The sequence below is a fragment of the Opisthocomus hoazin genome, chromosome 8 (assembly GCF_030867145.1).
Source record: "Opisthocomus hoazin isolate bOpiHoa1 chromosome 8, bOpiHoa1.hap1, whole genome shotgun sequence".
NCBI classification, from domain to species: domain Eukaryota; kingdom Metazoa; phylum Chordata; class Aves; order Opisthocomiformes; family Opisthocomidae; genus Opisthocomus; species Opisthocomus hoazin.
In genome coordinates this window covers 9,461,244-9,487,150 of record NC_134421.1, presented here as the reverse complement: position 1 = coordinate 9,487,150, position 25,907 = coordinate 9,461,244, and the positions used below count along the sequence as shown (strand labels likewise).

The following is a 25,907-nucleotide window of genomic DNA, read 5'->3' as shown; positions in this document are numbered from 1 at the left end:
GGTATGCGATAGCAGATGGACCAACAGACACAGGCTGGACGAGCCCACGCTGCTCCCCAGCAGAGAGTGCTGAGCCAAGGCTTTCCAGCTCTACCCTCCGTCTCACTGGATGCTACTTGAGCATCCACAGTGCTCAAGTGCCACTGTTTCCCCTCTTTAAAAAAGAACTGAGAGATACGGCACAACGATTTGGTCCTCAGCGGCCGTGGTTTGGGACTCTGATGTGACACACGTACACAGCAACTCCTGCCAACCACAAACGCTGCCTCAGTTTGCGTGAGGAGTAAGAAAGCCAGCCAGGCAGGTCAGCAAACACAGATGGAGGTCAGGTGTGGTGGAAGAAGGGGGACAGAAGATGAGGGATTGAAATAGCTCTGCTCACCTGTCTCAGAAACCGGTTATTTACAAGGTCAACAACGAGGACCTAAAAATGACAGAGCAAGAATAAAAAGGGGTAGCCATTATTTCCATCATCAGAATTTATCTTAATCTGCAACTGCCCTGGAAGCAATGCTTTGGCCCTGCCCCTGCTCCTCCTACCCACCACCACTGAAGCAGGCACCCAGCGTGAGCCAAGAGCGGAGCCCACGCTGCGGATTTTTAACGAGGTCGCTGTGCATCGCAGACCAGCTTGGACAGCAGGAGGCTGTGTTCCAGGCCCAGCACACCGCTCCTCACCGCCCCACTCGGCCCCGTGCTCGGGGTCAGAGCTCGGTCTTTCCTCCCCACGCATCGCGCTGCTGTGCCCTGGGTGGGCAGTGAGGAAAATGCCTCCCCATCCACGTCCAGCCTTGCTGCATTCACCCTCGCACACCATCAACTGGTCTTCCTAATTATTTATTCATTTCATTCGGTACCCACATTAATTAGAGGGGCAGCTACCCTGGCCATTCTCTAGCAATCATACTTCAGGCCTAGCAGGTCTTTGCGCTTAGCTCTTAGACAACACTATCCAGAAACCAAAAGAAACCTTAAAAAAAATCACCTCCTCCCCGCAGCAGCCCCACAGTGGGAGACCCCAGCCTCCCTCACCCCCAGCTGTGGACAAGGCAGAGCACAGCCCTCTGCCTCCCTGGGGACATCGGCCTCCTCCCTCACCCCATGCAGGCAGGAGCCAGAGGACAAGAGCTGGGCTCCTTCACACCACTAGATGCCCAGGCAGACTCTCACGTGCAGCCTCTCTGGGACAGAAGACAACTCAGCCCACTGGAAGCAACCCAGAGCCAGGCTGTGGTGCTGGTGCACAGCTCACCTCCTCCACAGGGAGCTCCTTCAGGCGGGGCAGGGAGCTGGAGAGCAGGCCGATGAGGAAGGGGGTGGGCGAGCACACGATGTCGATCATGGAAGGCGGCAGGACGGGGATGTAGGTGTGCTGCCAGGTGAAGGGGTACAGGAGGGCCACCGTGGCATGGCAACACTTGGAGAGGGTGCTGGAAGATGAAACATAACCGAGGGCAACGGCTGGTCAGTCAGGTTAGTGGTGCTTTCTAGGCATCAAGGCTCTTTCAGCTGTTCCCAGATTGATCTCTCTAATTACTAGGGGCTTTCCCAAATTTCTGACCCCATTTTTCAGGCCTGGGAGCAATGACTCAAGACAGGAGCCCAGGTTACGAGACACTATCCCGGCCCACACGCGTGTGACAAGCAATGGGTCCCAGTGAATCCAGGACCTGCTTCTCCAGGGCCCTGATGGGAAATACCACACAGATGTAAGGTCTTCCACGCCACTGCCTCGCTTTAGAGAAATGATTTTATTCCCTCACAGCACACCTCTGGGGCTGTTCCCATGGGACAGCCACAGGTCTGCAGGCACGGGGGCTACGCCGTCCAGCACAGACAGCACCCAGCTGTGGGGTGCAGAAGGTGGCTCCACTACAGCAGCTATCTGTTGGGCTGCACTGTGGCCCACTGAGGCCACACTCTTCGCCTCGTCAGTGCAGATGGATGGCCTGCCTGGAGCCCCTGGCAAAGCCCCTGCAGCCGCAAGGTCCCCAGGTGTTCCTACAGGTTATTCCAGCCATGGTCCACGCCTGCCCCTTGGCTTGCTACCTGTGCAGCAGACATGCTTTGCCTTTGGGCAACCCTTACCAGGAGAAATCGCATGCCAATGGCACACTTTTCTATTGATCCCAATCGTACCCATAGCTTCTAGCAGCCATGCCAGAGCACAGAGGAAGGCAGCAGTCTCCAGCTGGAGGCTATCTGGGCACTCCGCAGCCTGTGGAGCCTGCCGAGACTTCACAGGCCCACGGGAGAGTGAAATCCCTGGAGGGGAGCACGTGGCCAGCTTCCAGGGGATTCTGCCCGCGGCTCACAGGACTGAAGCCATCCTTCTTTCCCCTTCAAACACCACCAGCAGCTCGGCTGTAAGCGCCTTTGCTGACAGCTTCCAAGAGGGTCCGTCCAGAAACCCCATCAGCTCTCTGGCAGGAGGCAGGCAGGGTCTGCAGCCAGACACAGCAGAGCCTGCTGCGGGGCACCAGTTACTCACCCGTTCTGGATCTGGAAGCATTTGTATGCATCAAGGGAGGGGGAAGGCTTGCCGCTATAAACCCTGTGTATAACGTCATTTTGTTTTACCAGCATCCAGGTCTCGAAAGGCTGGAGGAGGGGAGGGAGGCTGGTGCTGCCGGAAGAAATCACGTCGCCCAGCTGGCTCCTGCTAAACTCCCCAGGGGAGTTTACACTCAGCAACCAGGATCTGGCAGTTTATTGCCGACTTGGGGGTTGGTGGGTGTAGACTCAAGCTTGCTCTGAAAAGCAAAGCCTGCTTCCCCCCCAGCCCCCACTCTAGCTAAGTCTGGTGGATTTGAATCCCTGTGCTTTAACGCTAACACACGCTGAGCGGAGCAGGGTGGCTGGGCTGGCTTTCACCAGGCAAGTTCAGATTAGCAGAACACAATTATGGTTGCTGGGACATCAGTGTGACCATATGAAGCAACCAGGCAGTAAACATTGTTAAACACATGATGCTTTTTGAAAGCTGATCAACCCCAGAGGAGAGGCTGGAATCTGCTCAACATGAGAATTATATCTAGGACTGCAACAGGTAGGGAATGGGCACTTGGGAGGGACACCTGGGCTGGGAAAGTCTCTTTGTTAGATGAGGACAGTTTGCTCTCCCTGCACTCTCGGAGGCTTGCCTTTTCTTAACGGGATGCTCTACAAAACCAGAGGAGAACCCTTCAAAAGCTGTGTCACAGAGTGGTAGCTCTAAGCCTTTAGAGGGGAAAAACCCTTCGGCTCCACATCTTTGTTTAGGAAGGTCTCAGAGTATTCGCCTCCCTTCTCCGCATTCATTCCTGCTGGCTACCCCTCTATCGCTGCTCTCAAGCTGTGCCTGCCCTCATCAGCAAGCCCATGTCTTGCCATGTCTACCACAAAGGCAATGTAGATAATGAATCCGAAAGAAACAAAATGAAACCATATCAGAGTAGATTATTTCTCTTCTTTCGTACAAGATAATCTTGAAAGGAACTGCAACAAAAGTGAATGAGCCATCTTAGAAGTGCACTCCGAGTTAATGAGATCCTTTAAAACCTGTCTCCTCTGAGGTGGTGTTACTTGTACACTCATACATTTCAGGCCACATTAGCAGATGCAAAAGCAGGGGCTTCCCTTCCCCTCCATTACTGTAGAGCATATTTGCCACTCTAATTTCTGACTGACAAGAGCCCCAATAACATCATCACGGTGAAAGCTGAAAGAACTCCTCCTTTCATCACTTGTACATAGCACTGTGGCATTGCTCAGACCACCATCACTGGATTTCCACTTCAACCTCTCTTCCAAGAAGTGTTACAAGTTTCACCTTTGTCACAAATCCTCGATCTAAAAGGCACATCCAACTCTCCTGCCTAAAGGTGGGAACTGCCTTCGTAGACAGCACTTGAAAACCAAGGGAAAGGATCTCTGATTCCAGATAGCTCCACAGAGGAGCAGTGAGCAGCTGAAGTACATGGTTATTTATGGCATGGTGAGATATTACGGCATGCTGTCTCCTACTATATTTATGGTGGCTTGTTCTTCCCTCAACCCTGCTCTCAAGTCCCAGTGAGTACACATGGTACGTGAGAGATTAAGTGGGAGGAAAAATGGCTGAGGTCCAGTCAGTGGAAGGCACAGAGCTGTGCCAGTCTGAAATTGGGTACACCATGCAGTGGGAAGTAAAAAAAGCAAGCTTCCCCTTCCACCTTTCCATCTGTGAATGCCTCATCACCTCCAGGATAAATCCTAGTGATCTCTGCTCTGAAACATTTCTCACTGTGGAAGGCATTTTCAGGGAACAATACTGATGAGGCTGAAGCAATCTTCAAGGCAGAGCAGTTCAGAGATGGATGCAGACGAGGTAACATTGAGGTGTCTCTTCCGCATGCGATTCAGACTCACTCTGCAGAGTCTCAGGGAGCTGCAGCTTGCCCGCAGCCCAGCAGAACCTCGGTCCTTTGGAACGACTCCAGCCTAAGCTCCCTCCTTCTCTTGCATGCAGCACTGCAACAAGCACTAAGGCACCGCTGATTCACGCCGCGGCTACCGAGCCTTGCGAAAGAATCCAGTATAAGTTCCTTCTATGCCATCTGCGTGAGCATGCGCTCCTCAGCCACCAGCGATGGGGGAGACGGCCCAAACCGCAGAGTCATAATACAGCAGGTACCCCTCTGTGTAGAAGACAAATACGGCCACTGAATTTTTGGGCACTGCTCAAGCTGGATGCCTCTTTCTGCGAGATGTGCACAGCACCAGCCACAGTTTATGTGCACAACACCACCAGTACAGTTTAATGCACTCTCAAAGCCCTAACTATTGCAGTGTTGGTCAGCCCTTTGAGGGTTCTTCGACCAAACAGGCAGCCAATGCCCTTGGGTAGGTACTGCCAGCGTCCCTACTGAAATCCTGATATCCCAGGATGTACGCACCGTAACCACGATGACAACTGCTGCCATCGGACTAACACTGATCCGGGGTGCTGTGTTTTGCTTGGTGCACTCCAGATGCCACCAGCAACGAAGAGGTCTACTCAGTGCGATTGCAGTATGCTCTGGAGAGTGCCATGCACTGCCCTCAGGCCACAGAAGCTCAATGCCAGTCGTTCAAATGGGACACAGACACCACTTCTTCAAGCTTTTCGTTTCAACAGCTAATCCTTAAAACACCGCAGGTCTTTAAAGTGCACTTTCACAATCCTGAGTACACGTTCATGGGTTCATTCAGCCTCCTGTAGGGAACATGGCTGAGCTACGTCTGATGTCACTTGCACAGGAGCTTGCAGGAGAGACTGAGCTATCCCTAGTACAGAGGCTAAAGCGTATTGATGTACAAAGAACCATGTCAGATCCTTCCCTAAAGAGCTGATTTGGATATAGACCTACACACAGAACTCTGGCTGAGCAACCCCTTGGTCAGACTGATGACACCACAGCAATTTGTGACATTTGTTTGCTCGAACAACAGGCCTTCCCACCACACAGCATCCTATGCAAAAACCTACCACACAGCACCTCGTGCAGCTGCTGCTTCTTGTAGCCACCTTGAACAGCGGCAGCCAATATAGAATCTGCACACAACAGCTGCACCTACGTAGAAATCCTTCTTCCTTTCCTGGGAAAACCTGCTCCAAGACTAGCTTGCCTTGCTGTAAAAAGACACTGACAACTCGGAACAGCTTCTAAGGAAGGATACTGGCTGCTCAGACTGGCTGCTTTCCTCCCAAGTCAGTTCAGAGTGACTACAGGGTTTCCAGTTTTCTGCTCCAGAGGCAAGCACCTATACTAGAAAGCCCCCCAAGCTGAATCCCTCTTTGGGTTTAGGATACTTCATGATTTCTAGAAAACACTATTGCATCAATCAGCCCTTTGGAGTTTAATGCCAGGAAGCCCTTTGCTCCCTGTGTGAACCCAACTGCTGAAAATATGCTGGCATTTGGTAATTTAACATGGTTTGACTACCCGTTTTCAAATTTTCTTTTTTATAAGCCCTGCTACAGTAGGATTCATTTTACAAACACCTCAATTTCTGGCACTTTGTTACATCTGGATTTACTTATGACGGATCACAGATCTGGTTTACAACATTTAACAGGTGCAGGAGCTTCCAAACTTTGCCCCGTGACTTCGCGCAGCAAATCCCGCCAGGATGATGCCAGGTTCCACCAGCTGTGGGGACTGTCACTGCCTCCCACCGACGTGGCAGCTTAGTGCACGCGAAGAAGCGAGCGTTAAGAAGCTCTGAAGAAACCACGCCATTATCCGATATCCAAACTTCATCCTTGGGTTTCTTCTTCTCCTTAACCACAATACAAAAAGGAGAAACCTGGGAGGCTGGGATTTGCAGACCTAGATCAGAGTGGTTTTGTAGCACACGGGAAAGGCTTCTTTTTGATGATTAATTACCTTTTACTGGGGATGACCACATTTAAAGTGTCTACTCTAACTCCTTCAGATCTGCCTTTGATAACAATGATCACTGTGTTGTTGACACAGCTGTGGTTTCTGGCAGGGACAGAGGCAATTACTTGAGCCGGTCAGATCCACAACAGGCTTCTGAGGAGATATGGAAAAAGAGTGCCTTGATTTTTAGCCTGTGTAAGTTTTCCCGATCTAAAAAGCCCCCCGAATCTAACATATTTCCCCCTTGGGCCAGTAGAAACCTCCCAGCTCCAGGTAGCTTGTGAAATCAGGCCACTTTTATCTGGAAGATGCCTCCTAAAGGGTCGGTCTGCAGTGCCTCGAACCGCGTGCCAAGCAGCATCGCCTGGAAACAAAAGCGGTTCTCGTGTTGCAGTGCCTAACCCGTGCCCCGGCCACCACTGCCCCAGGACCAAAGTTTACAGTGCAGGAGCGAACAAAAGCTAGGGAAGACTACACAAACCAACAGTTTTAACAGTCATTTTCCCGGGTTGCAAGGCAATGTATACTCCTGTTTCCATAGCAATGGAAGGGGAAAATAAACCACCCCAAAACTAATAAACCAAATTCTTTCCTTTTCCGCTGCCAAGCTTTGGATTGACGGGGTTTTAAAAAACATTCAATGTTCATTCTAAAGATGGGAAAGAAAGTATTTCACTTGCTGTACACTTGTTAGATGCATTTTTTGGCTCAGCTTGAAAACATTTCACAGTTCACACAGTATTTGGCAAGGGACCTTTCAACTTTCTTTTCCCACAGACTGATTTCATAGCAATGAAAAGATGTAAATAAATTGCATACGTCATTTTCTCTGACACTCACATGCAGACACACCTTTACGCACACATACAGATAGTTATTGGTAGTGCCCACATGAAGAACTGCAGAGCTGAATGATAAATGTAATTTATTATGCATCTTTCACCGTGTCACCTGCACTCTCCCCATTAATCCATGTCAGCTGGATTATTTCTAGCATTCCTAACCTCTGAGCAGTTTCCAACAGCTGCTTTCATAATTTTTTTTTTTTTCTTCTCTTAAGCTATTGCCAAAAAGTGTTTCTTTTCTTTCCTCTGAAATTGGCATTTTCACCCCTGAAGTAAATACTGCTTAATGTTCACTGAGTTCAATGTGTTCCTGTCCCAGGAAAAATACAACTTGGACAGAAGATCCTGTATCTACAATATCATCAGCTTTCAAAACATGGAACTTCCACCAAGCAGAAGAGACTGTTTACCTTACGCAGGCTCACCAATGCAGTGCACTCAAGTCACTGGACTGGATTAAGATACAATAGCTTACTTAATTTTCAGGGTTATTGTCTTCGCTTTCAGTTTTTCAAGCCTTTACAGTCCTTTGGGGTCATTTTCAAGTTTTTTCCTCCACAAAAATGAGCCAGAGAAACTTCGTATTTTGTTACAGGAAAAGAAAAAAGACTCTTCTGAAATTGCTCAGAGCGAGGTCTTCTCAGAAACATCAAATATTAAGAGTCTTGTAGAGACCTGGCAGATCTACAGTAAATATTTGAATCTGAGCCCTGAATCATGGCCTCACAGAATCATGATCTTTAAAATGTGACAATTCTTTTTTTCACAGAAGAAAGCTGTTTATGGTATATTTAGAGATTCTAGAAACTATGATTCTATAGCGCTCTCCCTTTCTCTTTCACAGGCCTGGGCAGCTGGACTCACTCCTAAGGACCCTGGCAAAAGATATGGGGGGGGGGGGGGGAACCACCAAAACCCATCGAAGTACTTTGAATTGGAGATATTCTGTAACACACACCATGCTCAGAAAACATGGTGGTGTGCTGTCATATAAAGACGTAATAGGAAAAGATCTGGTTAATAGAGGTTCGTTCAAAAGTGACACCTTAAAAAGTTCCCTACCACTTATTACCACCCAGCCCTCATGTGGAGATTAGAATGCCATCTGTGTCCTTAACAGATTTTCTCAAAACGGAAAATTTGTCCTGCAGAGGAGTAGAAAAACCTTTGAAAACAAAGCCTGTCATCACAAAATATCACATAAATCACTATGCTACATAGAAATATAGCATTTGGATGAATTCTCTCCTTTTGAATGCAAGTCTGAATGCTCTGTATGAAATCTGTGGCTTAAGTATTCAGAATACTGAACATCTACATATGTTATATATCAGTGATGATAAAGAGGCAAATCTTCCCTCCTCTGACCCAAGGCAGCTGCCAAAAACCGCATGCAGCCAGTGCTGCCTGGATGCCACAGCTCTCCTCTCTCCAGTCTTCCTATCCCTGTGATGAGCCTGCCTGAGCTCTGCCCGCAAAGAGCCCCGGCTCCCTGCAGGATGAATTTTTCCCTTTGCCTTTCCGTAGCAGAGGCCTCCCCATCCTTTGCCCCGGCCCTGGGTCCCAGAGCTGCAGCCTGCTGGCTGGAAGTTGTGAAAACAGACAGCTTAGAGGCACTGTGCACTCCTGAAACCTGAGCGTGCTCCTAAGTGTCATTATTCATCCAGGCAGTTTTTCTTTCCCCAGCCTAGGCAAACTCTCCTCCCTGAAGCCTCAAGTGCTTCAAGGGCTGGAGAGCTGCCAGCCACCAGCTGCACAAGATCTTAAAGAAACCTGGGCCCATTTTCATAATTTCAGAGAGCAAACAAAAAAAAAAAACCACTTAAAAAAACCTCCAAAATACACAAATTGAGCGGATTCAAAATAGAAGAGCGAAGTCCTCCGTTTCATTCCCCCTCATTGCACCCTTTGCTTTCATCTCTCACATGGAAAAAGTCTTTAAGAACTGATATTAAAATACAAACTGAAGATTTAAGAAGATTTTGTGATATCAGGGAACAAGTCAGAAGGGACAGTGATCTCTGCCTGAGGCTCAACCTTTGGAAACTCCAGCACAGCGCAGTGGGGAACACTGCGGCATCATGAAGCAAAAGGAGGGGTTTCATTTACTTAGCACCAGGCCTCTGCTCTCAAACCATCTGGAGGAAAGGGAATTTGGTGCTCCTTGGGGACGAGATACAGCATGCTTTTCACAAGCCGCAAAGCGAAATTACAGTGCATGGCCTGAGCTCTCCACTACTGACAAGCACAGCCTTACTCATTTCAGATAAGAAGCTGGAAAAGAGCAGAGAAGCAAAAAAGAACAAGGCAGAGACACCAGTCACTGCAGTCTTCTCAGCCTTCCTTCCTTGGCAGCATTTTGTTTAAGGAAATGCAAGAGGGTACCTGAGCTTGTCTGCGATAAAGATCACCCTCCTCTCCAGAAGCAGGGAGGCGAAGACTCTGCTCAGGTGCCGCACACTGAGCGATGTGAACAAAGACTCGAAATCAACGTGCTCAAGCCTGGAGTCAAGAGGCCGCCGCAGCTCGATGACCTGTTGGAGAGACAAAGACCACGGTCAGCTCTCGCTGTCCACCCATACTGTGCAAGTACGGACAGCTATCAAGCATTACCGACTGTGCTGGTGAACACTGCACAGCATTAAGCCCTCAAACAGTCTTTCCTTGTGTTACCTCCCACAAATCCTTCTTCCAGATGAAGCTGAAGATGATTTGGAGTCCGCTCCAATGGGCACAGCATGAGACCAACCACAAGTTCTCCCCACTGGACTGAGGACAGGGAGCTCTTCGTAAGGAGGAAAACTAGTTTGTGTCCAGCCAGGAGTGGTTTCCAGGCTTTCTGGCATTCAAGCAGCAGAACGGCATGGAGCCTTTCAAATTTGCACTCTTTTTTTACAGTTATGATTTATTTATTTTTTTTTACTGCTAGTATCTGGATGCCTAACCTACCGACTATAAATTTTTTATATCATTCACAGAAAAGAGCAGCCTGTGAGCATTCTTCTTTGTTCATATCTACTTAAATAATACCTGTCACAGCACCTCAGACTCCTTATCTTAGACAAATGCTTATCTAAATTGATCTCAAAAGCCTCCAACACCACATATCTCAAACTCCACAAGAAAATCACTCTAGTTCTGAACTACCCTTACCAACACCAAGCCTGCAGCTGAAACATGTCAGTGACAAATTACAACAACTACCTGTTATTTTACTCTCAGTATACACTCCGAACAACTGGTCACCTTCCTGTCTGTACGAAATTTCTGGTATATTGGAAGGTTATTATCATGTGTCCTCCTTTGTCTTTTGTTTTCTATATTAGGCAAACAATTTTCTCAAGCTTTGCCTGTATTTTCTAAACCACTTAGCAAGTGGAACTACTCTTCTGCAGTGTTTGCATTTTTTTGGAAAATGATACTCCAAATAAATTTCTGCCAGTGCTGGAAAGCAGAAAAGCTGCTTTTATTTATTATTCACAGAATCACAGAATAGTAGGGGTTGGAAGGGACCTCTGTGGGTCATCTAGTCCAACCCTCCTGCCGAAGCAGGGTCACCTACAGCAGGCTGCTTTCTTTCATGATGCAGGAGTTTGTCTCAACACCATACTGTTACTTCCACTCACTTTATGGCCCACTATAGCACCAGATCCTTTTCTGAAGTACTGTTGCTCACTCAGTTACTTCCATGTTGTATTAGACTACTCATTTCTCGTTCCCAGCATTTTGCTCTTGTCCATATTGAATTTCAGACCAAATCTTCAATATAAGCAAGATAATTTTGAATTTTAATCCCTTACTCTCCGAAGTCCCTGCAACCCATCCCAATGCTGACATCCACCTATTGTGTAAATATGGTGTTTATGCCATCAGCCAGATAATTCATGAATGTTAAGGATCCTAGAAACAAAACAGCCAAAACATTCTCACAGTCTGACAGCACACCACTGGGACTCTGCTCCTCCAGTGCGGATTTTTAACTGTCTCTGCAGTAATTTCATTTAGCCTGGACTGTTCTCAGGCTGGCTGAGGAGAATGCCATTGTGTAGTGCCATGCTGAAAGCCCTCAGATGCAACACCTCTATCAGCTCAGTCATGTTCCTCTCTCTCACGTTCAAGGCATATGCTGCCCGACAGGAAGCATGGCCAAGACTACAATCAGTTTGGCTCCCTCCACCCTCCCACAGCCCTTCGATGCTACGCACAAAAGCTCTGCACTCTTAAAACCATCCTATTGTCCTCACCCCACACCACTGTCCTCACACTATGTGAGATGCAACACGTACCCTCACCTCCATGCTGTGAAAACATCATTCTGAAAGGCTGCAACATTGCCCTTGTGAGGTTTCAGGTATTTTTTGACCAGAACCCCACACAAACAGTGGTTCTGTATTAAGGATGCTGGAGCACGCGCTATGAACCCTGTCTTCAGGAAGTTTTGGGGTCCTCCAGCAGATCCAAGGTCATGTGCTGGGCAGCATGGGGCCCACCAGTCTGTGCCACCCGGCCTCAAGGTCAATGCCCCATTTCATCTTGCCATATTAACATGGCTGTGTCCTTACGTTCATCTTTACCATATGATTTCCCTTTTGATTCTGAGGTCACCAATATCTCCACGCCACCCCCTCTGGTCCTCTATTTTACTCCCTAGCTTCCCCACACAGTTGCCAGACAATCTGTCCTCAAAGATCCCCAGCGCTATGCCACAGTGCCAGCTTCCAGTCGCCAGTTCTTCACCATTGCTGGCCTGACTCCCTTCCTGTAGGGCGGTGTCTTTACCTCTGTTCCCGAGCCTGGCAAGAAGTTCTTGACTGTAATTGTCCGGCCCAAAGCTGGGAAAGGTGCCTCCATGACACTCCTCATGAGAGGCTGCACCAAGGCTGGGGAAATGCCCCTTCTCTTCTCAACCTCATCCAAGATCTGAAATAAAAGCATGAAGACAAACACATGTAAATCAGGAGGAGGGAGGTAACACCAGGAATAAAGTGCACCAGCATCTGCATTCTCTCCTTAACCCAGCATCAACATGGAGCCTTGAAGCGTAAGAAGGAAGGTAAAAGGTGCAGCTGAAGACTGTTCATTTCCTTCAGCAAAAAAACTCATCTCCAGTGAGGCCAGTGGAAAGCTTACAATTTGCAAACTCCCCACCACCCTCAGAGTCAGGACCCCAACTTTTAATCTCTCAGTGCTTGTGTTCTGGTAGTTCTGCTGAAGGATCAAGGTAACAGCTGACAATCCATTTTACCTGTTAACCGTGTTTTTGCTAGGTTCTGGAATTAGCATGCGCTTGCCTTGCCACCACATATCAGGCCCTTTCTTCAGCCATCGGCTTCCCTGATCCCCATTCTTCTGGTGTTGACTTCACTTTCAGGTCCCTCTTGGCCTACAGCACAAATTCTGTCTCCCTCCAACCTTACCTTAGAGAAGAGATTGAAGCATCCAAGGCGACTCACAATGCAGTAAACTTCTGGGAGACGCTTCCCTTTCCCACTGGGCTTTCGAGACAAACGCAAATACACAGACAAAAAACACCGAGAAAATGTCAGAGTTGCAACTATTGCAGAGACAGAGCGACCAGTCTCTTAGTTCTGCAGCTCACCGGCTGGCTCAGAAACTGGCAGACATTCGGCAGCATGCCGCTGACGACAATATCTTAAGTCTGGCTCAAACCCTGGTGAGCTAGAAACAGTGGGGAGAAACGGGCACATCCACAGTATGACCCCAACCTTCCTAAGTCAAATGACTAAGGCAGGGCAGAGTGCTCTACAGAGACAACTGAGCCTACAGGACCGGCACAGGTTTAGACAACTGTTTAGTAGCTAACTAAACCTAAGGGAGACAAACCCTACCTTCAGCTTAGTAGTGGAAACAATAGTCCACGGTTACAACGTTAAGCACTGATGTAAGGAAAAGGTAAGAGAGCTGTGTCTGGAGTGGAGGATGGTACTGAGAGGGACTTTGGCACTCAGCTGAGCAGAAGAGAGCAAAGCTGCTCTGCTGCCGCTCTTTCTTTCCACACTGAAAGAGAAGAGCAGCAGCTTTCCACTTTCCAGAAAGGGTGCCAGTAACACCAACCCCACAAAAGGCTGCATCTCTAGGAAAAGAAAAAAACCAGGGATAATTACCAGCAGCCTCCTACAGTATCCAAATCGCCGGCTTCCATCTTCGCCCGTCAGGACAAACGAGAACGTCTCGCTGCAGAAGAAGAAACCAGAATGACAAGATACCCATCGCCCACATTAACAGTTTCTGACATACAAATACAATAAACCCACAAATTTTTTTTTTTTTTTCTTTCCAATACACCCCTCTCAGGGCTCTGCCCAGATTTCTACCGTAAGAGCTCTCCTATTTAATTAGCTTCATATATAAACCTGTTTCTCCTGAATCGGGACACAAAGTACAGTACTTACCTGGCAAACTGATGGATGGGTGCCCAGTCCTTCGCATCAGGGAAGCAAAACTGGGGAATAGCTTTCAACTGATCTTCTGCCTCTCGCATGAATTTGAATGAGCGCTCAAGCTAGCAGAACAGAGAGAAGGAATGTTTCCAATTAGTCATGTGGGGATGGAGTGACTTCAAATATTTTTCCTGTGACAAATGAAGAGGTGATGACAGAGGCTAAGTTTCCGCCTGGAAGATATTAAAATTTCTGTGATTCTGGCTCACCTAATCTTTAGATAGCTTAAAGTAACTCTATGCCCCCAATTCCACCAAGCCCTGCATCTGCAGCACCTGCCCCTGCTGTATCGTGCCTCTAATCTGGGACACATCTTCCAGCAAGCGGTGAGAGAACTGAAGTCTGAGGGGAGCTCTGGTTACATCCAATTCACAAACACACTGTCACACTGGCTCTGTGTCTCTCCCATTCCTTATTCCCTGTTTTGAGCTAGACTATTGGTGAAAGCTGTGTTAAGAACCTGTGTCTTCTCCAAAGCATCAGTTTTCTTTAAAGAGAAAAGGGAGAAAAAGGCAATAGCTGCATAAAAGTCATAGACCAGGGCAGCAAAAGACTTAAATGAGCTGCTGTTTCAACAGCAAGGAATATCATTACAATTCCTGGCGGGTGACTGCAGCCCCTCTGCCTCCAGCCTCACTGAACACTGACACAGCAGAGGGGTTACTGATATAACACACAGTCAACAGAGCAGCTGTGACTTCTCCAGCTGTGCAAGCGCACCAGGCAATCTGAGACATGTCAGCCAGACCTTCCCGACAGGCACCGCACCTTCAACGGGAACTGCTGGGTAACCTCGGGGATGTAGGCAGCCCCAGCCTGCTTCTTGTGCAACGACACCACGACGAAGTACTCGAACAGCTGCCTCTCTTGATATTCGATCAAGTCCCGTTCCAAGGTTTGGTACCGTGGGGTTTGCTTCAGGCGAGATTTCACATGCACCAGGCGCTGGCTGTGAGCTATGGGGAAAAAGATCAGAGACTGTGACTCTGCCTAGCTCTTTGCACAAAGCACCAGCAGCACTTTGCAGAGACTTACAAATAAATTTGAACCACCTCACTGCATCTACTTTGTCAGTGGCTGAGTAAGAGGTTGGAACCATATGGAAGCTGCACTACAAATATCGGCAGAGACGGGATGTAATCTTGAGAGTGCCATCACCCTGAAAAGCTTTGGCAGCAGCAGGATTTCATGGATAGCTTTTACAGCAGACAACCCAAACCGAGATCCATATGGGACTTGGTGTAACAGATAACGTCTGGGCATTCATCCTAGCATTCACTTACGCATCTTTCAAAGCCGGCACCGTTAGGTGATTGATCACCTTTGTGGAGGTGATCACAGAGGGGGCTTGTGGGTAGCGATCCCCACGGTTTTACAAGACCAGCACTTGGGTCAGGCTGGGGCTCCGCTGAGTAACAACAGGAGCTCCCAGCTTCAGTAACACAGCCTGGGCTGTAGGCCAACAACAAAAAAATGTGAGAAGAGGTACAAATGAAAAAGGCTGGCTCATGCCAGTCCCCCTTGTGCCTGAAACTAATCTCTGAGGAACATGTTTCTACAAGCTCACTCAAGACAATGGGAAAACAAGCAAAACTGCCAAGCAAGCTGTAACAGCAGCACACACGAGCTGTGGGACAATAAACATTCCAGCATGGAAAGTAATGAAAAGCTGCCTGCTGAGAAGAGACCAGACGAGATTCCCTAAGACCACCCCCTGCTTTGTTTTACAGTCGCATCCCAAATTAAATCTCCATGTCATCTCCCTTACCCCTACTACCAAAGAAAGAAAGAATTAACTACAAGCAAAGACTACAGCACATTCTCACAACTGTGTTTTTTGTGAATGCGGGTGGCAACACAACGTTTTGACAGAAACAACCACCACAGGGATACTGTGGAAACTCCCAATACATAAGATGCCTGCTGGGGAGACAGGACTTCCTGAAAGATGGCATGTAGTTCAGGACAGACTCTTGACCTTTTCTGTGGTAAAGCTGTGCCACTTGTGGACTATTCCAGACAATATAATTTAAAGCAATCTTGAGGTGCCCCTTAAATCAGAGAATGTAACAATCGCTGGGCAGCTAAAGCCCTGGAAAGATGGCTTAGACTCCTTTCTCTCATCACCTATTATGCTATTCGCTCTAAGGCTGGAACTCTTCAAAAGCTTTCAGAAGTGGTTTCTGTTTTACCAGGGACTTCAAAAGGAGCAGTGTCACAGCAATGCTGAGGGCTTCCAAAAAGCTTGCTCAAGCTCTGCATTGTTTATATTCTGTGCAACCTACTAAAGATACCAGGATTGTACTGCTGTCATCATGGCAGAGTTTGCCCTTGAACATTTTTCCTCCCCAAGGGTCAGCTCTGACACGCAGTCTGACGACTGCTGTCTGATGATTTACTGCATCTCAGTTGATGTACAATGACTTGCTAAGCGAGGTAACTGGCTGGTGTTTGGTCTGTTTAGTGCAAAACACAAAATTGAAAGTCCTAGACAAAAGAGACTTGCTAAATCATCTCACTTTTCCATCTGAAAATAGGAAAGTCAACAGTTCAACATGGCATAAAGCAAAACACAGGTGTAGACAGAGCAAAGAGCAAGCGCCAACGCTGCTGTTCAGTTATGCAGTTTTGCAGTCACTCAGATCCAGGTATGGATCTGGATATTGTTTGGAGTCCAGTGCTGTTGGATCTGAGATGACTTCACACTCTCTGTCATCCCCTCTCCAGGCAGTTCCTAGCTGCAGCTACACAGACGTTAGAGAAACCCAGGCTGATGCACATGATTCACTATGACAACCAGTAACAGACAAGAGTTTCATTCTTCACATCTACACGGACCATATTTCACAACATCATGTTTCAAGAGAGTTGTGAATGTAATTTCTGCGCAAACCCTCTCTCCCTGTCTCCAGGCTAGCCTGAGAGCCTGTCAAAAGGTAGGTGGTGGCAGCAATTTTCAGCCTGATCTTGCTAACACATTAGTACAGACAGAAGACTTCCCAATGTAGTGGAGAGCAAAAGCATACAGTAGTTCTTGTGTGGGAAGCTGTGCTCACAAGAGGGAACTCAGTCTGAGGTTTCTGTTCTGAAAACCTGAAAGGGAGTAAGGATGAGTACTCGAAAGCACAATGCCCTGTGGTTGACACAGAGCGGGAACTGCTGCTTATGCCTGTCTTTTCAGCTTGGGAGCTGACCTGCTACCCAGAGAAGGTGTGCATGTAAGTCAGGAAACTTTGGAATCTGAGGGACGTTCTGTCTTGCATTCTAACTCTGCCAGGACTTTTCACTTCCCATATAAATGCCAAAAGATTGTAATGCCACCAGCACCTCCCAGGGCTAAATACCAATACAAGGTTTCAGAAGCTTATTATGGAGACCAGCACGCTATATAACTCTACCGGAGTGAAGCAAGCAATGCAGCACTTTATCCCAACTCAGCCAATGCAGAAGAGTTTAACTAGCAATAAATTGTATAGTAAATTCTGTTTTCCTAGCTAACCAGTCTGGCTGGTGGGTTTTCTCCCTTAGCAAATGCGTAGTGGGGTTCTTGAACACCCTGCCCCAGGCCTCTGTCAGCCTGGTCACATATCTGTGACTGTGTACTTAGAAAAACCTCACCGTGTTTCCACAGTGCCCAAGCCACCTCGTAGGAAAGTCAGTGCAAAGAGCTTTGATGGGAATTGGAACAGATCTTTGCTTTGGAAGCCTGCAGTCCTGTGCCCATGGATTGTCTTCTGCAGTATTGAGATCTTTGTTTTTTCACTGTGTTCTGAGTGGAAACAAGCTCCTTCCCCAAAGGCAGAACACAAAGGAAAGATCTTGACCCAGGATCTCAGAGCAGAGTTTATCATCAGGAGCCATTTGCTCTCTTCACACATTTGCCTTACCTTTCAGCTTCTCTTCAGTATCACTGTCTGATTCACTGTTTTCATCTGTAACTAGGAAAAAAGAAAGCGGAAGATGAATTAAGTAAAGACTATTTATAACTGAGCATTTCTTGTCACTAGCATGAGAAAGCCAGGCTTGGCAACTTCAGGGGGAGGACAGTATAGATCCCCAGGGCCTTGTTCTTTTCAAGGGTACACATACCCACAGACATAGCTTACCAACCTTGGTATCTTCCCATTCCTTCAGGGAATAATAAAAAAACCCAACAAACAACAAAATCAATTTTGCACAGCCAAAAGTTGCATAAAGAACAAAACACCAGAGCAGTATTTTATCCAAGTCTGCATAAGCACAACACCAAGGCAAAATACTGACTAACATGCAGTAGTTTGTGGGACTAGGGAGAAAAACAAGAAAACAAACAAAAAAAACAACTGCCAGAATGAAGCAGACTCCAGGTCTACATGGTCCAACAGCCTGCTTCTGTCAATGATGCTTTAGATGCTTTAGAGAGGGGTATAAAACATGATGGAGAGTCAAATCTGGGATGCTTCCCCTGAAGGTTCTTATAAACACACTCATCCACCCTGTATATCCTATATAAAACAGGCCAAACAGTAACAAGTAATTGTGGGAAACCAATAGAGCTGGTGGTCACCTTTTGCTAGACATTAGGGTGTTCTGGGAAAAAAACACTGTGTTGGAAAGACATAATTTTGAGTTTTACAGAGATGAGATGTTTAAAAGTAATTGCTCTGAAGCACCTGAACACTTCTGGCAAGTTCATTGACAGTGGGAGGCCGAAAGTCCCAATGTTGCTGTGATGGAGATGGTCCTGCAGTCAAGTCTAGAAACCCTGGTTTCCAGCTGAGGCTATTGGTTTATTGAGATGCTGGAGGAACCAGGACTGTTTTAAAAATCTACTGTCTTCCATTGGACAGTTCACTGAAGTGACACATTCCCGCAAAATATTTTGATCTCAACAAATCAGTCTCTTTGGACAGAACATTCCTCTCTAAAGCTTCCAGCCCATTCCAGAAATAAACATCAAACAGAGGGGACATTTTTGGTGTGACCTATAAGATTATCATGTAAAGCCACGGAATGAAAATGAAGCAAGAGAAATAAAAGAGTTCCAATTTAATAAAAGTCTTTTGGGCAGATGAACAGCCCTAATCTTCCCAAAAGAAAGGGTGGAAGCCCCAACTCAATCTCATCCTGGACTGGAAAAAGCGCTAGAAAATGTCACATAAATCACTAAGCCAGCCTAAACTCTAAGATAAGTCCTCAAAAAGTCTTAGTTGTATGATGATTTAAAGTTCCTTTACCTTTCCCTGAATTGCTCTCTGTAGACTGCGACAGTCTCTTGACACGTTTCTTTCCCCTTCGTGCCTCATAAATGGCATTGATTTTCAACACAAGCTGTTCAGCAAACACACAAACAAACACGGTTATTTTCCTCCCCAGGCAAGAAAGTAAGTTAGAATTTCATGCAAAGTGCTCTATTTCCCAACCCTGGCCATACTGAAACTCTTCACTTGATGGCCAAGAACTGACAATTACCAGCATCTACCTTGCCCAGCAACCTACACCTGCGCTGCCAATTCTGGTACAGAAGCAGTACAGTAGCGCTGGCATGGCAGGAGCCTAAGGTAACAAGCTCTGATGAAAGGCCAGGTCTTAATGAACTTCCACACTGTGTGGCCGTACGAGCTTGACGGTGCCCACCTGGAGCCCTCCATACCATGGTCCACGCTCCAGGGAGCACCAGAGGGTCCCTTGGGAACCTGCCCAGGTCTGTAGGTTTGAACACACAAAACTGGCTGGAGAATGAGAGCAAACACTTATGTCTTTATTGCCTTTAACATCTCTTGGGGGATGTGTTGGAAAAGCCTTCATATCAAGCATGGGGGAAACGTATCATAGGAGGAATACTGAAGAAATCAAGATGGGTGGGAGCCAATGATCAGCACTACTTTATACTAGTGGTCTCCTTTGCAAATCCTTTAATCCCTGGCCTCCCAGCTAACCTGGAGAGCGGACATTTCCGTGGTGGGCATAGCTGGGCTTAGCAGCTCATTCAGTGCCTCTGGTCTCCCTCTCCATCCCTGAAAGGGAGCAGAGTTGCAGAAGGACCATGTCAGGCTTTCCCAAGACTCCTTGAGCAGAGCTGCCTCCTTGTCCAGGTCCCAGGCAGGAGCAGCAGGACAAGGCCACATCATTCAGATTTATTCCAGAAAGTCTGGGATCCCTGCACACATGTTCTGAGAGCTCAAGGTAGTACAGGCCCACCACACACTTGGCCAGGGAACTCTGAATCCAGATATTTAAGTGAGAGGCAGGATGTTCTGATGTGGAAGTGCAGCCTCCACCCAGCTGCCCAGCTCAAGTCTCAGGCCAGTCTCACCACTGACACAGTAAATCCCAGTTCTGAGCTTGCTCTGCAAGAGTGCTCTGGAGCACTGCCCAATAAATACATACTTGTAGTCTTCCCTTCAGTTGACATAAAAGTATGTGTGAACACACTGATAGAGCTCAAGCACATGCACGGATGTGCCAGCATACTGGGAAAGAAAACCCTAGACTTTTGTAGTCTTTGGCTCATTCTTGAAGAGCTAAGGTATACAGAGAGGGCATTCACAAATCAGATATGCAAACACAAACACAGATCTGGCAACCAGCAAACAAAGAACATAGACAAACACATCCCTTTTTCCCCAAATGAAAACTGTGGGTTCAGAAAAAAATCACCACAGACAGTCCCCGGTAGCTGCTGGTTGTTCTGCAAAGACTGGGACAAGCAACTGTGTTTTTATAACTGTTTTTGAAACATTCAATAGCTAGACTGCTGCCAAACCTCATTTGGACTGAATACACTTCCTGCTAGCTCTGAAAGAAAATAAAATTGAAACAGAGTCATGCTGTATCCAAATACGAAGTAGCTAATGTTGCTCCAGAAAATGCTCATGACCACAGATAACTCCTTTTGTCACTCAAATGCCAGTATTTTCATTGTTCACCTACAGTCACACCCTACCTTGAGTTAAGAAACACCCAATGCACGAATCAGACCTAGCAAAGAACAACAGATTGCCAGGAGGGAACACCAACACAACACACAGACAATTTCTGACTGTCCTATCCATCCAGCAAAGAAGAAAATATGTGGTAAGTTTTTTGCAAAAATATTAATTGGTTTTTTCCCCTCTGACCAACCTCAACTTCTATACAAAAAATAAAAGGCCTTTTTTTTACTTCTTATTTTATCTCTTCCGACAATCATGAAAAACAACTTCTTCAAAACTTGCAAAGATGTTTGTTAGCCTTCTCCTTCAGGCAGAAAAGGGGCTACACACAAGTCAAGTCAATTACTAGGACGACAGCTATATTGCAGGGATGCCACACTGGAAGCTAAAGAAAACATTCTCTGCTACTGACATTCCTGCCTGGAAGAAGCCACGCAAAAAAGAAAGCCCTAGATTTACCTTGGGAATCTTCCTTCTCCTCTTGCCATTCTGAGGGTCTCCCAAGGAGAAGGTGGTGTCATCTGGACTGCTGGGGGTTGAGGGAGGGCTGATTTTGGATGGTGACCCAGTCCCATCACGGCTCAGTTTCCGTATGTCTGGCAGCTTGAAACTCCGCCGCTCTGAGTTTTGTCGGAAAAAAATGGGCTTGGAAAGCAACTAGAAATGGAGGAGAAGGAATGAATGAACATAGCACCTTCCGTACCTTTGCTCCATTGCTCACGATGATAAATCCAGTGGGGCAGCCACAGCACTCAGCTGGTAAAACCGCCCAAATTCTGAGAACGCTCAGACCTCTGCACACATAAGGAACTTGCCCAGCTGCCGGGCTAGACCGGGACTATCTTGACCAGCAATTCAACCATCTCATATTCATTCCAGACCAGAATGCAGTCTCAGGGGTTGGCCAAAAAAACAGTGTGAAAAAACATCTCCCGGGACTTGTGCAACCCGGAGGCTGGGACTGTAAACAGGACAAGAATAACCAACCAGCCAACCACAAGCATTCAGGATAAGGAGCAACTAGCCACGAGGAACAGTGAAGAAGTGAGACTAGACAAGAAGTACTGTCAGTATGGCTGTCTTTGACAGTAGCCAGAAATAAATATTTCAGAAGAGGGTACAAGAAATACCATGATAGTGGTAACTGTGAATGTAACAAATGTAATACATAGGGGATGTTAATCACTTCAGGTAGTCAGGATCATTGCACAATCAAAACAAGTCTTGGTTCTTTGTGAATAATCAGGAGAGTTGTAAGATAAGGGGCTCCTGAATAATCCCTTTAGGCCTTGGGAGAACAAGTATGCAAACTACAGAGTAAGGAAGCTGCAAGATGATCTCAAGACCCCCAGCGGTGGAAGGATATTAACACCTACCAATGAGTTCTCGGAAAAACCATTACCATGATAAGGATTTCTTGGAAATGTAATCAATATGTATGTTAACATAGCATAAATACCTAGTAAGTGTGTCTCTTCGGTGCACACGTTTGGAGGAGAGATCCCCCGTGTGTGCCCAGCGCCGTAATAAAGAATACCTGCTTAATAGTCTTCCAACTATTGAGTCTTCAATTCTGGCTTTTCACAGCATCATTTCGTAATTATGGAGACTGGTTTCCTCCTAAGCTCACTAGCAAGTTCAGTGGGAGCACAGAGGTAGATATTTAAGTACGAGAGTAAAGTTCTTAAAGTCCCTGACCAAAAACAGCATTGGAGAAGCAGAAAGCTCAGCTCCAGATAGGGAAATCACTTCTCACCAGAAAGATGCTCAATAAAAACTCTTTTTGTCTTTTCCTACAGAATTTCCCAGCAGTAATGACAAGGTTAAGTTGCACCTTTTGAGGACACTGCATCTGGACTCCCAGGGGATGTATCTACATCGCACTAAGCAGTGTGGGGCAGAGGTATCCAAGGTAATTCTGAACAACTCACAGCAGCACCATAGCTGAGGCAGCATCATGGCTGCCTCCATCAACAGACACACTCAGCAGAGTTATTAGCCAGACCAGTCCATTCATTCAGGTTAGCTCAGGTGCCTCTGCATGGTTTGGCAGAAGATGCTCAACTCAAAAACGCTTACCACCCACAGACAAGTCACACATTAAAGCAAGTCTGGAAAGAGCCTTCACACTGAACAATCTCATCCTGCACCAGTGATAGAAACTACTAACTGCTTCAAGTCCATCCAGACCCATTCCCCATCAGTCTCCAGCCTGGGCAGGCTCTCCAGTGTGATTCACACTGCAGGAGCAAACCCACTAGTTGCCAAGACAGCTGCAGCACTTCTTTTCTGACTGATGAAGATCACTGCTTTTAGCTGTCAAAGCACCATAGCGTGACTTAATTACTCCCATTCAGCTCTTCACTAAGTATCTCCTGCTAGGAACCGTCTCCATGGTGAAAGCCATTCCTGTGTAACACTGCAGCCCCCTTTTGATAGCACATGTGGAAATGAGGGTGCACTGCTGATTGCAAAGCTCTCTGAGGGAAATCAACTCCATCCCACCACTCATATATATATATATACACACATATACATATATATATATATATATATATATATTTGTGTACATATATACCATTGCTGCTCTAGACCTAAACAGCAACAAGGAGAATGGATTGAGAACCACAGAACAATTTTGACTTTTAAGTGCTGAATTATCCAAAGAAACCTCAGTTGCTGATTAGGCTGGTTGGAAAAGAGCAACGCGTCAAGAAACACTGCACGTCAAGCTTCAGAAAACGTTGGGTAACAGCTCTAATAATAGTTGCAACTTGGAGAGCATGGGAAAACCCATCGGTCAGAAAAAACGCGTTTAGATCCCTGCTAACCGCTCTGAACCCAGTTGTTGCCAAGATGACTTCTGCTGTCACATTGTTCCTGCTGTTCCAGGCTTGGACTATCTAAATAGACAGCAAGAACCAACCAAAACAGCTTGGGAGGCTGAGAGCAGACCTGGCCTTGCTAAGTCCTGAGCTCTGAGCAGGAGATGCAGACCAGTGTTTTACCTCTTCTTTTGGTTTAACTGCCAAGGAGGAAGACTGCACCAAGCTGTGAGCTGCGCTGCTGGTGGGGACACCCTGGTAGCACCATCCTCCTAACCAGGGGACTGGCACTGCACTAGTTACCAGCAACCTGTCTCACCAAGGAGAGAGGGTCATAAGGGAAGGGGCTGCAGAGACACCTCGGCGTCAGCATGGGCAGACCGTGTACTGCCCACTGACACAAGATCACTTCAGGGCTCGACTACCCCAACACTTAATGCCCCCTTTGAGGGGAGAAAGGCCTTTCTATGCACTATAATAGCAAAAAGTCTTCCACCCTACCAGGGGAAGGTAGCCCTGCAGTGAGAAAAAGTGAAAGCCAGCAAACCATTTGTATAAGGGAACGCTGCTTTTTTACCTTGCTGAAGGGCAATAAATCCCTCTTATCATACCGTACTCTGTGGTAAAAGACAGAAAGGAAAAAACCCTGACATTATGAAAGTCATCGGCAAAACTCCACTTTTTCCACACAGGACCTGGATTTCACCCAAAAACCTTCTGAAGCAGGAGAGGTGGCCATTTGTATTACAGTACCTTAGTGGGAGTCCCAGGTACAGAAGAGGTGGGGGATGCTGGGAAGGTCAGGACACATTTCTTCCCCAAACAGCGGCTGTTGGTCTCAATGTCTTCATAAGGGTTTTCCTTTGATGGTGGATCTGCAGTAAAAAGCCACAAGCAAGAGATTGTAAGTGCAGAAAATCCTTGAGGTTTGCCATAAAACTCTCTCTGGGGATCTGCTGGCCTTCTCCCACCTCCCACATCAGACATAAAGACCTGTTCTCAAGCATTCCTGCAATTGCTTCATGCTCTCCATAGCCCTAGAAGTCCAGCTGCTCGCGGGACAGTGTCCAAACCCCGACACTGACATATGCAGCCATAGGAATGTATCACAGACACTACAGATGGAAAAGACCCAGAGAGTCCTCAAGTTCATATTCCTGTCTTCAGAGGAGCTGCGAGGTTCTCGAGCACATCAGTCCATAATTATATTTCCTTCTTTCCAGTCTTCTGCTTGGAATTGTCTCCAAACAAAACTGTGAGCTGAAGGCTAGCATACAGGTCCTCTCTCCTCTGTTTAAACCCCACATTTAGGGCGATCTCTGGTCATCATTTAATTGGGGCTGAAGCAATGCACTGCTCTTAGGCTGACCCTGCACGAATATTTCATCCACTCTGAACACGGATGTCTGTCACACAACATAGGTTTTCCAACACATCTTCCAATCATGGATGCCTCAATCTCACAAGCCCCACTTTAGAATGAGGGAAGGATTCACCTCACCTACCCTAGGCCATCCAAAGTCAGGATGCTCTCTCCCTGGAGGGTGCGGGGTGGGAAAGGGACACCTCTAAAGCAACATTCAGCTCATTACCTAGGATCCCCTTAAAAACACAAGACTTGAATGACCACACAGATGAATGTCCCTTTCTTTCCTCTGATTCTGGAGACAATGTACAGAACTAGTCCAAGTCTTAAACACCGAAAACTACACATAATGAAATCCTTGCATCCCACTCTCCAACAGTGCTGGGAAATGCAAATGCAAGTGTGTTCAAAAAGCACACACAACTCTGAAAAAACAGGTTGTGACAGCCCCATCCAAGCATCTAAGAAACCAATGACAAAGGCTTAGCCTAAGCATCTGTATGCACAGGCAATTTGTTATGAAATTTCTCTCTTCAGTGCCATCATTTCACACCACCCCAGGGGACAGCTGGGACTCGAAGCAACTGCCTTTCTCTTCTTGTCACGTAATGCTTGGCTGAGAGCACAGACTGGAGGTCAGTGATGCTGCAAGCCCCTGGAGCAGGGACTGGTAATGGCTGTAGGATCTGTTTAACTGGCATGCTCCCACCTGCCTGCCCTGCTGGGGCAGGAGTGCAGCTGAAGTCTTCAGACAAGGACAGAAACCCAAGCCTTTTCCAACACTGTCTTCTACCTGTAGCTTGTGACACCCAGCGCTATAGCAGTGGATCTGAAATCACTGAGGAGAAGGTAAGCCATGTGTGACACCAACAAAGCAAGCCTGCATGAACATTTTGTCAGCAAACATGCTCCTGTCCCTGAAAGTGCCTCCACTTTCTAATGCCAATGGCAAACTTCAGTACTGAAAATACACTTCAGCTGTCACATAACTGGGTAGATTGGTGAAAAAAGGAACAAGCTGGGGTTCTGTTGCCTACCCTGTCCTCAAACTGCTCAGCAGCATGTCCAATTAGCCTCACTCTAGAAGAACGAACACCGTTTCCCTCTTTT

General features: G+C 47.1%; 1 protein-coding gene across 2 annotated transcripts in view; it reads right to left on the bottom strand.

The window, feature by feature from the left end:
* The window catches only part of DENND2A (DENN domain containing 2A), a 60,845-nt gene that overhangs the window by 4,954 nt on the left and 29,984 nt on the right, over window positions 1-25,907 (bottom strand). For both annotated transcript variants that reach the window (XM_075429362.1, XM_075429363.1), the window contains 12 exons: window positions 24,185-24,306; window positions 21,066-21,263; window positions 18,909-19,002; window positions 17,580-17,630; window positions 14,461-14,648; window positions 13,645-13,754; window positions 13,357-13,426; window positions 12,649-12,726; window positions 12,011-12,151; window positions 9,617-9,765; window positions 1,253-1,430; window positions 383-424 (listed from right to left, as the gene is read on the bottom strand). In XM_075429362.1, the coding sequence (XP_075285477.1) occupies window positions 383-424; window positions 1,253-1,430; window positions 9,617-9,765; window positions 12,011-12,151; window positions 12,649-12,726; window positions 13,357-13,426; window positions 13,645-13,754; window positions 14,461-14,648; window positions 17,580-17,630; window positions 18,909-19,002; window positions 21,066-21,263; window positions 24,185-24,306 (1,421 nt within the window). The remainder of the gene's footprint in view (window positions 1-382; window positions 425-1,252; window positions 1,431-9,616; window positions 9,766-12,010; window positions 12,152-12,648; window positions 12,727-13,356; window positions 13,427-13,644; window positions 13,755-14,460; window positions 14,649-17,579; window positions 17,631-18,908; window positions 19,003-21,065; window positions 21,264-24,184; window positions 24,307-25,907) is intronic.